Source organism: Hemicordylus capensis, chromosome 2 (genome assembly GCF_027244095.1).
Source record: "Hemicordylus capensis ecotype Gifberg chromosome 2, rHemCap1.1.pri, whole genome shotgun sequence".
NCBI lineage: Eukaryota > Metazoa > Chordata > Lepidosauria > Squamata > Cordylidae > Hemicordylus > Hemicordylus capensis.
Genome location: NC_069658.1, coordinates 327,015,600 through 327,033,087, shown reverse-complemented (window position 1 = coordinate 327,033,087; position 17,488 = coordinate 327,015,600). Strand labels below are relative to the sequence as shown.

Below are 17,488 nucleotides of genomic sequence, written 5' to 3'. Positions count from 1 at the left end.
CTGCTAACTTGGCAAAGAGGCACCTTTTAATGTGGTGATTCTCTTTATTTAGCAGAGGGAGAGTAACTGGCCCTATCCACCACCAGCACAGGACCTCCAATGACTGTTGCTGGTGTCTATTTTATGGTTTTTTTTAGATTGTGAGCCCTTCGGGGACAGGGTTCCATCTTATTTGTTTGTTATTTCTCTGTGTAAACCTCCCTGAGCCATTTTTGGAAGGGCAGAATAGAAATTGAATAAATAAATAAATCGAATAAATAAATAAATACTGCTTTCTTAAAGGACAGCCATGCCAAAGGTTTCATGCATCATGTTGCATGTTTGATGGAAAGAAGCCCTGTGTGCCAGAGGTAAACAGTGAAATACCTATGAAGCTAGTAATTGTTGCTAGTTTCCCCAAAAAGACATTGATTACTGCTATCAAAACACAACTGTGTCATTGGGGGCGTGGGGGGGCAGACAACTAGCAAATGCTCCACAATAATCAAGTTTCAATTAGGCAACAGCAATTATTATTTTGAGCCACAAATGGCACATGTGTACTGTATACATGTGTATGTGTATTGCTTCAGAGTTAATAACAAGAATAGTTCCTTTTGCTCCACAGGATCACTGAATGTTTAATGAGTGTTTCAATTAAACATCCAATGATCTCATACAGCAAAAGGAATTATTCTGGTTAATACCAATTGCTACGCTTCCAACCTCTCAGTCAGGCAACACTAGATTTTATGCTCCAGAATCCAACTTGTTTCATTCTTTGCTTAGTGCTTTATAAAAGTTCAACAGAGCTCACACTGCAACCTTTACTCTTAGTTGCTTTCAACTAAGTGGGTTGCAAATGTCAACACTGCTGAATCAGTATGCCCAACACTTCTATGTCAGGCATGGATGATGCTGAACCCCATTTTGATCACTCCTAGTCCAGATGGACTGGGAGCACCAGTGGCATAACAATGTCAGTGCCTATCACAGCCACTGCTGTGCCAAACACCCACACTAGCACGACACACTTCTTTGAAATACTTCCTGTCATATTTCCTGTGTTGGTGCTGTGGGAGGTGCTGCTATCTCAAATCGCCCTTGGCCTCACATTCCTATGTTCTAATGGTTGAAAGTGAGTTATTAACAGAGAAAAACAGGCCGCATGCCCCACCATTTTGACTTTTACCAAAAAAGCTACCTATGTTTTTAAGAAATAAAGCTTCTTTTTTAAAAGGTTCACTAACAAGCATTTGGTTTACTTCTTTCCTTCCTTTTCCTATTTTTCCACATCCAAATTTAGATCGGCAGACTGAACTGCAATTTCAAAACAAACTTTTGATGTTTTTAGTGGGAACATTTTTATTGGTTTAAGTTATATAAACACTTAAGGTTTTCTAAAACCTAACTTTGAAGCCAAATTTAATTTGACAGATACAACATCTGGACTGAGCACATCAAAAAATACAGGCCAAGTTGCTTGTTGTGTTCCCAGATATCAGATTCCAGGTAACCTAATGTTACAGCTCCAAGACAGAAAAGCATTTTATCACTAGCCTTCCCACTTCTTAGCATTTCCTCAAAGACTATGATGGGAGTGTGTTGACTGGATTAGACTTGGACATTCTGCTGAGGAATTTATTTCACATTAAATTCCATCCCTTCTTTACACACTGATCTTAGAACCAGCTTTTTCATACTTTGTTTGCCAATCCATGAACGCTACTGTATAATGCTGTGTAGAAAACCAGCTATACACCTTATATGCAGCAATTCCAACAGCCTGGAAAATGAGAATAACCTCCAACTCAAATGAGTTTCAATGCAGGTGGATGGGCATGAGTACAACCCAACGAGGAGATACATCACACAACCACCACAAGAGCAGCAATAAGTTACCTGAAAAGAAATCAATAAGCAACCCTAAGTAGTTGGGAGGTTTTAAAAGTCAAACAAGACAACAGTATCTGGTGCCACCAACCATAATAGAGGAAATAGATGAAAAAGCCTCAATAAGTTGCATCTAGTTCCTGCCTTATCCAGTATTTATGTAAGCCTCCAAAAAAAGAACAAAATGTTACTATGCCCTGGGGCTCATTAACTGCATTCTTCCTGTAATGAGCAGCTTTCAAAAGGAGGAGTGTCTGAAAAAAATAGATTAGATGCCTATTCCAGAATATGCAGAATATTACAACAATCTGTAACTCTGCCAAGTGTGTTAATTACATGGAATCACAATATTCAAACTAACTATAGCCCCAAGATATATTTGCTTGGAGAACCTGAATACTGAACAAGCTACTCTCTCCATTTCAAACTTCTTAACCTGCTAACAGAGGAAAATGGGGCCTCAGTTACCCAAGCACTCCCTCAGATCATTTGAAGAGGGATGAGAGCAAAAGAGAAGGAAAACACTATTGTCTTTCTCCCCTTCCATGAGTAACAATATCATAACTGATTCACCTTCAGCTCAAAAGCAGAACATATTAACTGGGCAAGTTATTGATTATTTTGTGTTGAATCTTGACTAAGCTCCACTGGAGATGTGGATTCTCCACACACAAAACCGATTGGAAAAATTTCTGGAACATTTCCCATACAAATTTCCCTCATTTAAATAAAATCTGAATTGAGTTTTTCTCAGAAAATTACTATACAAATTTTCCTGATGCCCTAAATAGATTGTGATCTGATTTGGCAGGTTCTTGAACCTATATATACAGTAAAACAAAAAAGCATACTAATTTCCCACCATGTATGCTTTTTCACATAGCCTTAGTTGAACTGAAATATCGGGGGGGGGGGATGTTCCTCTAACAGGGATTCCCAGCTGTTGTTGACTACAATTCCCAGAATCCCCAGCTGCAATGGCTTTTGCTTGGGGGTTTTGGGAATTGTAGTCAACAAGATCTGGGAATCCCTCTTAAAAGGAACACTGGTGGGGGAGATCAATATTATTATTATTTTCACTTTTATATCCCACTCTTCCTCCAAGGAGCCCAGAGCGGTGTACTACATACTTGAGTTTCTTTCACAAAAACCCTGTGAAGAAGGTTAGGCTGAGAGAGAAGTGACTGGCCCAGAGTCACCCAGCTAGTTTCATGGCTGAATGGGGATTTGAACTCGGGTCTCCCCGGTCCTAGTCCAGTAATCCTGAAACAAATCCAAAGCTTTATGTGGATAGAATTTATTTGTATTGGAATTCTCAAATCAATAAAATATATGTATCCTCTCACAGACTTAGCCACCTAATGGCTCAGCAGGGAAGTAACTTGCCTAGGGAGCAAGAGGTTGCTGGTTCGAATCCCCACTGGTATGTTTCCCAGAGTATGGGAAAACACCTGCCTCGGGCAGCAGCGATACAGGAAGATGCTGAAAGGCATCATCTTACACTGTGTGGGAGATGGCAACAGTAAACCCCTCCTGTATTCTACCAAAGAAAACCACAGGGCTCTGTGGTCGCCAGGAGTCACAACTTTACTCACAGACTTCCTGTTTCCTGAGCAAGACACACAGGTACTTACTAATGCCCTGTTTTAGGAACATCTCATTCCAGTTAACCAATGAGGATACATTTATTTGGAAACCGATACACTAGAGACTCCTTACCTCATTAGCATAGCTACTGACAGACAGTCATCGCATGAATTTTTTTTAGGGCTGTTGCCTGATTGAGTGTTGGTCGATTAAATTAGCATATGAGTAAAGACAATCATTCTAAAGAAATACACACACTTTGTTTTTAAATGATGGGTGTTGTGTGCTGGCACCACCTTAAAAGAGTCATCTCTCCTTCTCTCACATGCAGAAAGAAATGCCTCTTAAGAGGTATTTCTCCCCAGCCCCGTCACTAGTCTGGCAGATGCTCGCGAACTCTCACAAGACCTGCCACACATGGGATTAGCAATAGGTACACCTAGGAGAAATAAATACAGGCTGAATATCCCTTATCCGGACATCCAAAATCCGGAATGCTCCAAAATCTAGAAACCACCATGACATGCGCCGTAGCAAAACAAAAAATAAAACTTATGTATTACCTTGGTGAGCTGCGTGATCTTCTTATACATTTTCATATGCATTTCCTGATCGCCTTCCTCCGATGAACTACACTGACTAGTAACTTTAGAAGACCCATTGCAAGTCCCAGCCTGATGAACCTTGTTTATGCCAGAAGCCATCAGGCAGCGAGCTACAAACTTTTTTTTTTTAAAGCCTTTACGGCTGCTGTAATAATTGCTCTCTCACACACAGAGCTCACTAGCAAAAGGAAAGCACTTCAGTTCCCAAACCGAGCTGGCTGAAGGCACAGCTACCTGCCTTCCTCTCCTCGTGTGTGCCCAATCCACAAGCAGAACACGTGGGCAAGGAAAAGCAGACCACCTTTGCAATTGCAAGCCCGCCCGCCCCTTCTCCTCCCGCCCGGGTCCCTCCCCACTCTCAGATGCTACACATTCCCTTGGGGAGACGCTGAGCCCGTAGTCCCGGCTAAAATTGCTGAGATTGCTGAAGATGATTTAGAACATTAAAGAAGTGGAAGAGGAGAGAAGGAGAGCCCCCCTCACTCGCTCGCAGATTCCCAATTTTGCTCCTTTTAAACATGCTGTAATTTGTCTGTAATTCTCCCTAATTGCAGCTCTGTTTTTATTGTGAGGCTTTTAAATATTTTTTCATGTTCTCACTTTGGCCCAAGAGGGAAAAGGGAAAGCCCCCCTCTTCCACTCCTATGCCCAAGATATCTCATTATGAAAATATTCCAAAATCCAGAACACTTCTGGTCCCAAGCAGTCCAGATAAGGGATACTCAACCTGTATGTGTATATATAGAGAGGGGGGGGATTGATTGAGAGAGGGGGGGATTGAGAGAGAGAGAGATTGAGAGGGTGGGAGAGAGAGGGGGGAGAGGGGGGAGAGAGAGGGGAGAGAGGGGAGAGGGAGATTGAGATTGAGAGAGAGAGATTGAGAGAGAGAGAGAGAGAGAGATTGAGAGAGAGAGAGAGAGAGAGATTGAGATTGAGAGAGAGATTGAGATTGAGAGAGAGATTGAGATTGAGAGAGAGATTGAGATTTGGATTATAAACCCCCTCCTAAAATAAGATGTAATTCTATATTGCAGGAATTTCAACAAGATTCTTATCCAGGGATAGGAGACCTTGGCTCTCCAGCTGCTGCTGAACTACAACTCCCACCATCCCCAGCTGCAATAAAAGAGGGCAGGTTGCCTACTCCTGCTACATGCTCTTCAGGATGATTAAGCTTCATCATCTACAAGCAAGACTAACTTCACTCTAACACCAGTTTCATATGATGTGCGTGTTTAACTGCACTTACAGTTTCAAAGCCAATTTTGTTTTCTGTGATTAAATCTCTCTTTAAAAATATCTATACCCATAGGGCAAATATGTTCGAGAAATTAAGATATCTATGCTGTAAAAAAACAAGTAATCTGGACAGTTGCTCTCTTTTTATTGCTACAGAAAGGAGATTCAACAAGTTGCTTAATCTCCCACCATTATAAGACTATTTCAGTTGCAGATCCACGAAATTAGATTGCAGCCAATCTTCTACATTTTTTAGTTGCTCAATAAATATTTCACATGAATCCTGAAAGTAAGGCTAAGGCTTACCTTTTAAAATGGATATTCAGTGCTTTTGCCTTCCACATCCCATCTCCCCAGTAGGTTTTAATTTGTTTTAAGTCAACTTTCACATTTCATTGAGAAATGTCCTCAGAGACAGAGGCATCTGGGTGCATCCAAAATGGCTAAGCCAATTATTTAAAAAGCTGTTAACTCACTCCCATGAGGTAGTCTAAATTAAAAGTGTTCAGACACTGAAGAAATAGCCCCAAAGGGAAAGCTGCAACAAAGGAATGAAAATTTCAAAAGAGAATGCACTCCAAACTCTACTATGAAACGGATTGAGCAAAACATTTCCACAGGCTTAATGGCCAAATGCATTCAGAGATGCTGTAGCACACACACAAAAAACCTTGACTGATCTTATTTTTTAACTAAAGGCTAAGGTCACAATTTGCAACCCACTTTCTCCTGAGTCACTGAACTGAAGTCAAGGTGACTACTTTGAAGCATGCAGTTTAAAGATGATGTCCTCCAGTACTCCTTTTTATTATTTATTTATTTTTATTATTGATTGATTGATTGATTTGATTTGTATACCGCCCCTCCAAAATCGCTCAAGGCGGTTTACAATTAAAACACACCACTAAAACAGTAAAGAGCTAAAACAAATTAAAAAAACAACATAACAATTAACAATTTTAAAACATTTTAAAACCACAATTAAACAATTACGATTAAAAACCCCAAAATCGGGTTTTGAATTTTAAAATATTTTATTTAGGGTTATCAGAACTCTTTTTAGGGTTATCAGAACTCTAAATTGGAAAGGTTCACACCAATGGAGAATTATTTAAAAAGTGATTTCTCCCCATAAACTAAGACATTCACTAGGCAACATCGGAGTAGGTGGGGGGGGTGTTTGTTTTGTTTTTTTAATGCTGATGAGAACTTTCAACATCCCCTCAAAGAGTGGGGAAACACGCTGTCTGAATGGACTGTGCTTGGCTTGCAGCAGTTTTGTGAGGTTAATGTATAGCCACACTGGAATACATTTTTATAACACTAGCAAATGTCAGATGTATTTAATAATAATCAATGTGTACGCCATAACCTAGCCAGATTTCTACATAATGCAGAGGAAGACTGGGGAGATTCCCGCCCCCACACAGCGTTATGCCAGATAAGCAGAAATGCTAGATTCATATCATCAGGAAACCATCACACAGTGGTTGTATAGTCGGGATGTGCACGAACCAGGGTTTGTGCACAGGTTCGGCACTGAACGGGTTGGACAAGGTCCAAACTGGTTCATCACTGCCAGAAGAGAGTGGCGAGCAGGATCTTTTAAAAACTGGAGAGCAGACCTTACCTGCTCTCCACCACAGAATGCAGCTTCCTGTTGTGGCAGTGCCTGTCCCAATAACCCGTGCGCAGTGCCAGCTCACACAGGTTCTCGGGACAAGTGCCACCGCAGCAGATAGCTGCCTTCAGTGATGGCGAGCAGGAAAGGGCCTGTTCTCCATTTTTAAAGAGATCCTGCTTGCCACTCCCCTCCCTGCAGTGCCAAACCAGTCTGGACCTGCACCTGTGCATGAACCTCAGTCTGTGAACATCCCTAAGTTAAGTGCATGGAGGCCCTCCCCCATGACTGTCTGAGGACAGCAAAAATCTCAATACAATGTGCATCTTTTGAGAGACTAGAAAGTGCATGAGGAATAGGAATAGGCAGGTTTTGATACAGAAAAGGATCTGTGGAGATCATCTCAGCAGCAACACCACAAAAAGCCACAAAGCAAGTTAACAAGGCACTAAACTTGAGCATGTACAATAAATTAAGTATTGGATTACTGCAGCTCCTTTACAAAATGTGGGTTGGGCACACTCTTTGTGCAGGCAGCCACACTTTATGTTCATCTGACTTTTTATTACAGAAACAAAATGTTACAATAAAATGAGGTTGTGCACACAACCAGTAGAGGGGTGGGTAATCCCAAGATGCCCCATGGAATCCCAAAATGCACCATGCAAGCAGAGTGGTGGGTTGAGGTTGAACCTACCTTCCCCCAGATGATCCGTATGCTTGTCTTCCGCCCACAGCTGCAAACCCACATGATCCACGCAGCTCCAAAAAGCACAGATCTCTGGAGGCCAGGGAAAGGAGTCCCAGCCTCCAGGAATCCCAAGATGCACCATGAGAGCAGAGTGATGGATTGAGGGATTCCCCCTCAAGCCGGGAGCTCTAGGTGCCCAACTCTGTGTATGCTTGGGCTGTGTGCAGCCCAAGCATACGAACAACCCCATACCTCGCACTCTCTTAAGGGCCAGGGTTAGAAGTTGGGCCAGTGGGGGTGGAAGCACCAGGATTTGGAGTGATCCTGGTGCTTCACATGAGCAGGCCAACCCAGGCTGCCTTAGCCTAGGTTGGGCTGCTTGTGTGAATGGCTTAAACACGCAACTATCTGAACACAGGCAACTGAGTATTTTCTGATATAATCTTTTATCTCAGGCATATTTATATGAATACATATGTTTACAAACCCTTAATCACAATGGAAAGTAAAACGAAGTATTATAGTTATAATGCAAATTGCTTTGCAAAGATGGCAAGACTGCCGACCCCACCAATCAAAAGCAACAGATTACCAGCCCTATCTAGACATTAGGTCTGTACACTTGTACGTGTTTTTGTGTGAATTACTATGCCTGCATTCATTTTAAAAATGAACCTGGGTCCAGGCCCCTCAAACGCAGGACACAGATAGGAAGCATACTGCTGTACCTGTGTTCAACATGACGTGTGAATAACTGTATCTTAGAGATCTGTACAGTCACTGTATGAGCATTGGACATAACATGCAAATAGCGTTATGTTACGAGCACTCAAAGGCTCACACAAAATGACACATATCACTGATAGATCCTGACCAGTTTCCCTCAGTTCAAAACCACCATATAACACCTCTACTGCTGCAGGAATACCTGATACTATTATGTAGGCATATAGCCTTAGGCTATCTTGCAAACAAGCCTTCTTATTGTAGAACCTGCTTCCTAGAGAAGCCTGCCAAGTTCACTTTTATTGAGCTTAATGGAAAATGATTCATACCTGGCTCTATTTATTTTGACATGATCATGCTGTTGAAACCTCAATACAAGGCAGACCACTACATGGTTTAACTGATAATTAATATTTAATTAATGCTAAATTTATTTATTTATCATATTTGTGTACTGCTCAAAATGCACGTCTCTGGGCAGTTTACAACAAAACAATAAAAACAAGTAAAAAGGTTAAAACATTACAACAATTTAAAATGTAAAACATTAAAACTATTAACCACCCTGAGCCATTCTGGAAGGGCAGTATACAAATCAAATAAATAAAATAAAATAAATAAAAACCAACAAACAATTAAAACAATATCTAATTAAAAGCCTGGGTGAACAAATGTGTCTCCCCCCACCCCCACCATCTTTATTACAATAAAATTTACAGTGCAGAGTAAAACTAACACAAAAAGCAAAACATCATACAACAAACCCTGATTCATCAATCCATCCACATTCTAATATTATCTGGGGAAAGATGACAACCATAATTTCCCCTGGTATAAAGAATGAAATCTGACTATATCACATAAAAAGTTATTTGCGGTCTGGTTTGCACGGGACCAAATAATATGGGTTAACATTTCTGATAACACGATATGCCATAGATGCTTTTACCAGATATCCATCGACATGCTTTGATTTTTCCAGTGCTTGGCTATAGCTGCAATTATCATAAACACCACTAATTTTTTTGAGGACACATCTGTATTCACCCCAGAAAATATATTTACTAACACCAGCTGGGGGCATAATCCTATTTTCTGATTTGTTATCTTGCTCATGTCCGTGAATACCTCTGACCAAAAGTGTAAGACCCTGGGGTAGGTCCACCAAAGATGAAAATAGGTTCCCTTCATCCCACAATCTCTCCAGCAAAGCAGGGAACAGTCTTTATGCATGTGTGCTAATTTTACTGGGGTCAGGTACCATCTATGAAATGTAAGTTATCCTTAATTGGGACCGAGGAGAAATTAACTGGCTAATTTATGCTATTTATTGATGGCTATATTGTATTGCTCTGTATGGTTTGTGTGCCACTTTGAGTGCCTTGGCTATAACCAAGTCATACATTTTATAAACAAACAAAATAAATGTATGCAATTTGTATCTAGGCAGCAAGAAATTTTGCCTGGTTGAATCATTTACTTCTGTTGTTTGCAAAGTACAGCTCCTCCACCCACCCATTTCAAGTTAATTTCAACAATCCTACACTTATGCTGAAGAACAGGCCAGAATCAGGGCACTAGAGCTGCTACAGCTCTTAGACCCAATCTGATCAACTAGATACTGCCTTAAAAATCAATTGGTCTACTCAGAGTGTTGTCTAAATTCATCCCATTATAAACTCTAGGCCTGAAACTATTAAGAAATCCCCACATTCTACATCACCACCTCAGAGACTTATGATCCCATTCAGAAGCAATTTTGCTCAGCATGCAACTCATGCAAAGAAGTGGTCCGTACTAGAAAAACCACCGCCTTTCATAATGAGTGTCTTGTCTCATAGAAAAACAAAAAGCACAGAGCCATTTCAAGAAGCAGCTACAGACTCGAGCAAATCATAACTTACCAACTATCTTAGCACCATCTGTAAAAATAATTTAAAATTTCTCAGCAAACAAGTTTTGCTGTCACACAATCTCAAAAGTGGGCATACAACAGTTTATGCATTATTGATGCATAGTACTAAGTAGTCTGAGGGATGGGGGAGAAACACCTGCGATATGATCCTGTGCATCCTTACCTGGAAAGTTGTTCCATAAAATCATATGGGCGTTATTCCCCATAAGCTCCACATACCACTAATATTGATAGACATTGCGAGCCAATTCAGATGATCACTGGCCTCAACATGCAACCAGGAACGGGTCGCACCGAGAGTGAGTATGCCCCACCCAAGCCATCACTGAAGTATATCCTGATATGCTGTCAGGGCATCCTTTAATCGTGAGAGAGGGGCATTCATGTGACTCATGCATCTACATGAGCTCCAAAATCTAGGGTTTTGAAGTGCTCAGATTAACACTCCACTCGCGTGATTAAAGGATGATCCAAAAGACAACCCCATCGTGGTGGCATGTTGAGGCCAGTGATCATCCAATTAGTACTGACCTTATGCCTGAAGTTCTGTGTTTGCCTAAAAAAGTTGTCTTCCTTACATTCTTTCCTGCACCCCATACTCCCCATTTTACCTTCTTAAGAACAAAGATAAAAGCCATTTTCTATTATGTTGCCAGCAGTTCGCCACTATTATTATTTATTTATTCGATTTACATACCGCCCTTCCAAAATGGCTCAGGGCGGTTTACAACAGAATAAAAACAATTAAAAACCAGTTAACAATTAAAATCAAAACTATAAAAACAGAATAAAAACCAATTAAACATTCAAACCCTGGAAGGGCAAATATTTAAAACAATTTTAAACAGTTTACAACCATTTAAAAACCCTTGAAGGCCAGGCCAAACAGATAGGTTTTAAGGGCTCTCCTGAAAGAAAGTAATGAGCTCAAATACAGAGAAGGCAGAGAGCAGCTTCATAGCCCAGGAGCAGCTACAGAGAAGGCCCGCCTCTGAGTCGCCACCAGACGAACCGGTGGTAACTGGAGACAGACCTCCTCAGATGACCTTAACGTGCGGTGGGGATCATGCAGAAGAAGGAGCTCTCTAAGATTGCCTTATTATCATTATAATTATTATTATTACACCCAAAACGTGCTATCTCCAGCAGTTGGGTGCTATATATATAATACCATTTCAAGTCTGAAAGAATGACAGTGCATTCCTATTCATCCTTACATAGAAGTGAGCCCCAGTGTTTTCAGTGGGGCTTAATTCCTGATGTGTTTTAGGACTGTAGCCTTAATCAAGGATCACATTCTTTGGAAATATGCATAGAAGCAAAAACAAACAATACTGATAAGTTATAAAGACTCAAAATTTGCTTTCTTCCCTAAAGGTATGAGACAAAAGAGCTGCAATGCCAGACAATTAATTAGCTGTCCTATGGAGTGCTTTGAAGGCTGCAAGCGTACAGAACATTTCATTCAGGGCTGGAGCTTGACTTAAAAGCTATAGAAGCCACTGAGCAAAACAAATAGAAAAGTATTTTAGAAACAGCAGTGCCCACAGACTGAATTGGTGCAAAGTCTGCCACTGAGCGAGCAGATGCAAAGCCTCATCAGTGCATGTCAATTCCACAAGTGTCACGTGTCAGATCCACCCGCCTTCAACTAAGGGCAACGCTCCACCTGGTAAGATATCCTGCTATCTCAGCAAAAAAGACTAACACTACTCTTGATTTTGCTCCACACCAACATCAATCCACTGCCCTAACTTTTCCAGAATGATCATTCATACCCAAATACACAGAGCTACCCTGACTAATACTGTAAGTGGCAGCTATTTTCATGCATGAAAATTGATCAGCCCAGAGAGAACCTAATTTGGGGTGTTTTGTAACTTATGAAAATATTCTTCACACAATTATTTGTGTGGCCAAAAACATGCTGAGAAAGAGTCAGCGTATTGACCTCCTGGGTTGGTTTTACTTCTCCTAGCTTGTGCAATGACGAACTTTAACCAAAAAAAAAATAAAAAGGAAGGAAAGAGGAGTGCAAAAGAACAGTTTCATAAAAATTACAGCACTACAGGAAGCTAAAGGCACAATAAAATGTTCAAATCATTCTTACTGCTAAAAGGGAACAGTTTAGCCACCTTTCTTGCAGGAAGTGGGGTGGGGAAGACAAGAAAGACACAACAGTATGAAGGATTTCAGAAAGGGACAGCAATTCATAGTCGTGGGGGACTGAAAATAATCTCCCCTTCTTGGGTCAGTAGTAAGCAGTCTTGCTTACTTACAGTGACAAGAGAGTGGAACATGGAGGTAGCCTTGGGAGGATCTATAATGGTTGTTGAGTTTGTGAGACTGCAGATGCTATCAACTAAACAAAAACTATGAGGAAGAATGAAAAATATTAGGGGCATTTCAGGATGTGGACTTTGGAAGCAATCAGAAGGGCCATCCCTCTCAAGAAACAAGAAGCTGTATTGGAAATGATAAAACTGGGGTGAGGGGGATCCGGAAAAAGGAGTCAGTGGAAACATGATTTACAGGGATTAAAAAACTCATTTGGGGGCATGGACATTACATGACTTGGGGCAAAGGGACTAGCGGGAAGGGCTGAGTGAGGAACAAAGTGTGTCACAGGGAGCCAAGTTATTTGGGTTAGAAAGAGAGAGGGGTACCTAAGAGAGGACTGCCTGCCCACTACGAGGCTTCCTCCGGGGCTGTGTGATAACTGGAGCAAGCCAAAGGGCTGTGGTTATTCCCGATTTCTCAACACAGAACAGGAAGAATGAGGATCTCGTCTACTATACTGTGGCAAAGGGCTCGGGCAGAGACAGGGGTGTGGCGGCTGCATGGCGAACAGAATTGGCCAGCCAATGCTACTACTAGCCATGAGTTCAACAGCACAGCCAAGAGCGTCTTGGAGAGCACGGTCCTGGGAAGTCCCTAGGAAGTCGAGTGAAGGCAGGAGGCGCAGCTGCGGGGAGGGGGGAACGAGCGGATGTGGGGATCGGAAAATGCAGGGGCCAGGGCGCTAGCCTCTCTCGTTCTCGCCCGAGAGCTGCAACCCTCCGTCCACTCCTTGGGCGCCCGCCCCCTGGCCTGAATTCAGCGAGGCTCCCTTCCAAGAAGACGCCAGGGCTAGGGCGCTGCAACGAGGCAAGCGCGCAGGAGGCGAGGGGGGGGGCGGTGGGGCATCTTGGGGGCAAGGGAGGAGATCCGGCCGGCGGCGCGCGCGCGCTCTCACCGAGAAGAAGGAGCTTCACCTCCCGCGCCGCTTTCTCGCCGTCCTCCCGGAGGTTCTTGTCAATCATCTTGGAGCGCTCGGCGGCGGCTTTGTCCTCGGCGCTCACTGTGCAGCCCATGGCGCCGATGGGCTCGGGCCGGCCGGGGCAGAATCGGAGAGCGAGCAACAGGAAACCGAGCCCGGGCTGCCTGGGCTTGGGGCGGCCGGTCACTGCCCCGCACGGGAGAGGCCAGGCGGGGCGGCTTCCTCGGTTCGTTAAGCGGCGAGCAGGGCGGCGGCAATTCTCCCCGCTCGGACCCCTCCAGTTGCCGGCGCAGCAGAGTCTGAACAGCCGCTGGCTCTGGGGAAGGAAGGGCGGGGATCCGGGGCGGGTCTGTTCCGCTCCGCTCAGCCCCAGTTCTCGAGTCTACACGCGGGGCGGGGGGAGGAGGCGGAGGAAGAAAGGAGGGGAGTTTGGTCGGGATTGTCGTCACCCAGCGGAGAAAGAAGGGGGAGGCCCGCCCCGGGGGGACGCGCAGGGCTAGGGAGCGGGGCCGGGCGCAAGAAGCAGCAGCAGGGCTGGAAGGAGGGAGGCGGGAGCGCCAGGCAGGAGGGGTGGGCTTGCGCGTGCTGTGTGAGCGTGAGGTGGCTGTGGGCTTAGGAGGACGGGCTGCGCTGAGACGAGAAGGGGGTGTCGTGTTACAGCGGGGTGTGAAGAGGGTTAGAGGGTGGATAGCCAGGCGAGGGCTCTAGACAACTATAGAGGCTGCCCTTTCCCACATGGTGGCAGCAGCTTGTAAAAGTGTGGGTCAGAACTCTCGCACACACCCTGTCTGTGTCCTGGTCCTAGGGTATAACACCCCCAAACAGACGTTTTGTGCCACTAAGTCCTCAGCTGGCCATAACTGATATAATGCATGATGCGGCTCTCTTTGTGCACCTACCATCACTTGGTGCACCTACCACAAGTCTGTTGACATCTGCCCAGAACGCTATGTGGTGGTGTGGAGACTGGCACTATAAAGGAGATCCATGACGTAACAGTTACGGTAGTCCAGGCATTCCATTTCCTGGTACTGGCATCTCCATAGTGAGTTTCCATCCGACACAGCCAGATTGTTGAGCACAACCCACCCAGGGGCATAGCTAGGGGAGAGGGGGCCATGTTCAGCCCTCTCTCAGGAGTGAGGGAGATATTGAAGAAAATAGGTAGGGGTGGAGCTGGGGGGGGGGCATGTGCTTTGAACCCATCCGGTCAATTATAGCTACACCCCTGAACTCACCACATTAGCTGCCAGTAACCATGTGGTGAGTTTCCCGTCAATATCAGTGGCATTTGCCAGCAGGATTTGGGAAACACTCTATATGATGAACCTGACTCATGATGAACCAGGTTGTACTAAACAATATGACTAGGGGTGGTAATAATTCTCCGGAGGAATGCTGATCCCAATGTCAAATAAGTCTAGGCCCATATAGTGTAGTGGTCTGTTGTGGTGTGACAGACAGCTTTTGCCACTCCTCCAGAGCCAGCCAATTAGAAATCTGAGAAAGCAAGGGCATAGAAAACAAATCTACCACATGGCTGGATATCATGGGCTTTGCCACATGCCATAGTTTCATGTGTCGTGTGTTATTCCTACAAGCAGCATGCTTGTGATGAATGGTTGTCTGTAGTCCTATGAAGAAAAGAGACTATGTAGTCTATGAAGAAAAGACTGAGTGCAAGGGCATAGCTAAATCCAGGCAGCATAGGCTCTTATATCTGGGTGCTTTCCAGATTACACCCTGCAATGGGGTCATGGTGGCTCTTGGAAGTGTGCTTCCACAATTCCTGTGTTGTGACACTGCAGCCCCTACATTGACATCAGGGTGCTGTTCACATTTCCAATGCCGTGTTTAGAATTTAATCGCTGTTATATAGTACTATGATGCCATGTATCCAGCGTAAAAAGGTTGCGGTTTTTTCAGGTTGTTAGTTTCCGCGAGACTGCTCCCCCTGCTGTTTAGTTTTTAAATATGATTTGCCTGAACAGAAGCATTTTGCTGCTGTTGAGCAGCTAATCTGGAAAGCACCCTGGCCCTGTTTTCTAGAAAGTGACCCAAGGAGTGTAGCTAGAATTGAACGGATGGGTTCAAAGAACCCGGGCCCCTAGCTCCTGAGGGCCTCCCAGCTCCACCTGTCCCTATTTTCTTCATTATCTCCCTCACTCTGAGGGGCCATCGAGGAGATGAGCAAACATGGGCCCCCTCTCCCCAGCTACGTCCATGGATGGCCCAGATAAATCTAGCACTACCAACTTCAACTCTCCACCACCACCACAAGATTTGTTTGCACATTATCTTTAAAAAATCTGAATCTCTATGACACTCCAGAAGTCACAGACTCCTACATAGCCATAAGTCTGTTCAATCAAACACTTCTTAAAAATCAGATAGTGTATATCTGGAAAGTTTAAACTTTAAAGAATGCTTGTAATACCAAGACACGCAATAGGATCATGAGTACAAACAACGCTGAGCTCTTCAGGAGGCACCCATGCCAGGGAGCTCTTCAGGGGCGGAGCCACCATTGGGCGAATGCATTCAAAGAACCCAGGCTGCCACCAGTCAGGGGCCCACGAGCCCCATGTCTGACATCAGATGCAGGGGGCATTATTTCGGTCCCAAATGGGGCCATATGTTTAGGAGAGAGATCGGCCCGCACTGCATTGGCAGCACAGCTGGAACGGCTCTTCCTGCCTTTAAGGCAGGGAGCGTTGCTTCAGCCCAGGCTGCCCAACACAGTGCAGGCCAATCTCCCTTCTAAACGGGGCTGCACGGCCCCATTTGGGAGGGAGACCATGTCCCCTGCATCTGACATCAGAGGCGGGAGGCGGGGCCAGGGGGCCGTGGCAGTGGTCCCACATGGGCCGCCACCAGCCTCCCTACGCTGCTGGAGCTCTTGTCTTCCTCTTCTGAAAAGAGCATCAACAACTTGAGATGCCACTGCTTTGAAAAACTTCTGTAACATGTTTGCTTATTTTTAATATTGACTGGGGGAAGTTAGGTTGAACCCTGCCTTCCCCCCGCCTGCTTGAGCACGCAGTCATGTGAATAGCCCCTGTATATTTTTATTTCAAGTAAATCAGTCAATTCTGTTACGTTTAATGAATTTTTCCCAACTGCAGTAAAGCTGCCAGAAAGAGTTATCTCTAGCCATAGCGTACTTCATATCTAGTGAAAGTGGAACTGTTATATCTGAATAAACAAACTTTTTTTTAACATATGCACTATGTTCAAGTCGGTTTGTGATCCAAAAGGTCTGCATGCGAACTGTGAAGCATGGGTTGTGGTTTGAACTGTGGAGCAAGAGACAGTGCCCTAACAGTCCCTAACTGGAAATCCCTAAGATGAAATGGAAAGATTGTAGAGATGTGCACGGAACTGGGTGGGGGGTAGGACTATAAGGGTGGGGGAGGGTACACCAACCCCTCCCCCCTCTTCCCCCCCACTGGCGCTGGAGTTTTGTAAAATCCTTCAGGGCAGCAGAGTACCTCTCTACTGCTCCTCATTCTTCTTCAGCTGGAAGTACTGGGTGCACATGTGCACACTGGGCACGTGCACATTGTAACTGTGCATGAGCCCGTCTGACATGTGCAATGTGAGCGCGCGCCCAGCATGTGCATGCACAGCCGGTACTTCCAGCCAAAGAAGAAGGGGCAGCAGGGAGGTATGCTGCCACCCTGAGGGATTTTACAAAACTCCAGCGCTGGGCGGGGGGGGAGTGGGGGGAGGGGTAAGTGCACCCTCTCCTGCACTTAAAGTAATACCCCCCACCCCCGCCGAACATTCGAACCGGCGAGTGTTCGAACCTGTTTTGAGGCCCGTAAAAGGGCTTCCAAACTGGTTCGTGCACATCCCTGAAAGACTGTCAAAACAGCTACTAAAATAGATCCTAAGCTAACTAGTGTCCTAACAATATTTATTTCTTTATTTAATTTATTTAACATATATCTAACACTGCCCCACTACTGAA

The 17,488-nt window shown here is 44.4% G+C and overlaps 1 protein-coding gene across 1 annotated transcript in view; it reads right to left on the bottom strand.

The window, feature by feature from the left end:
- GNAI2 (G protein subunit alpha i2) overlaps positions 1–14,050 on the bottom strand; it is a 178,480-nt gene extending 164,430 nt beyond the window's left edge. Inside the window, exon 1 of the mRNA XM_053296520.1 lies at positions 13,492–14,050. Within this exon, the coding sequence (XP_053152495.1) occupies positions 13,492–13,609 (118 nt within the window). The 5' untranslated portion in view covers positions 13,610–14,050. The remainder of the gene's footprint in view (positions 1–13,491) is intronic.
- Positions 14,051–17,488: the final 3,438 nt, after the last annotated feature.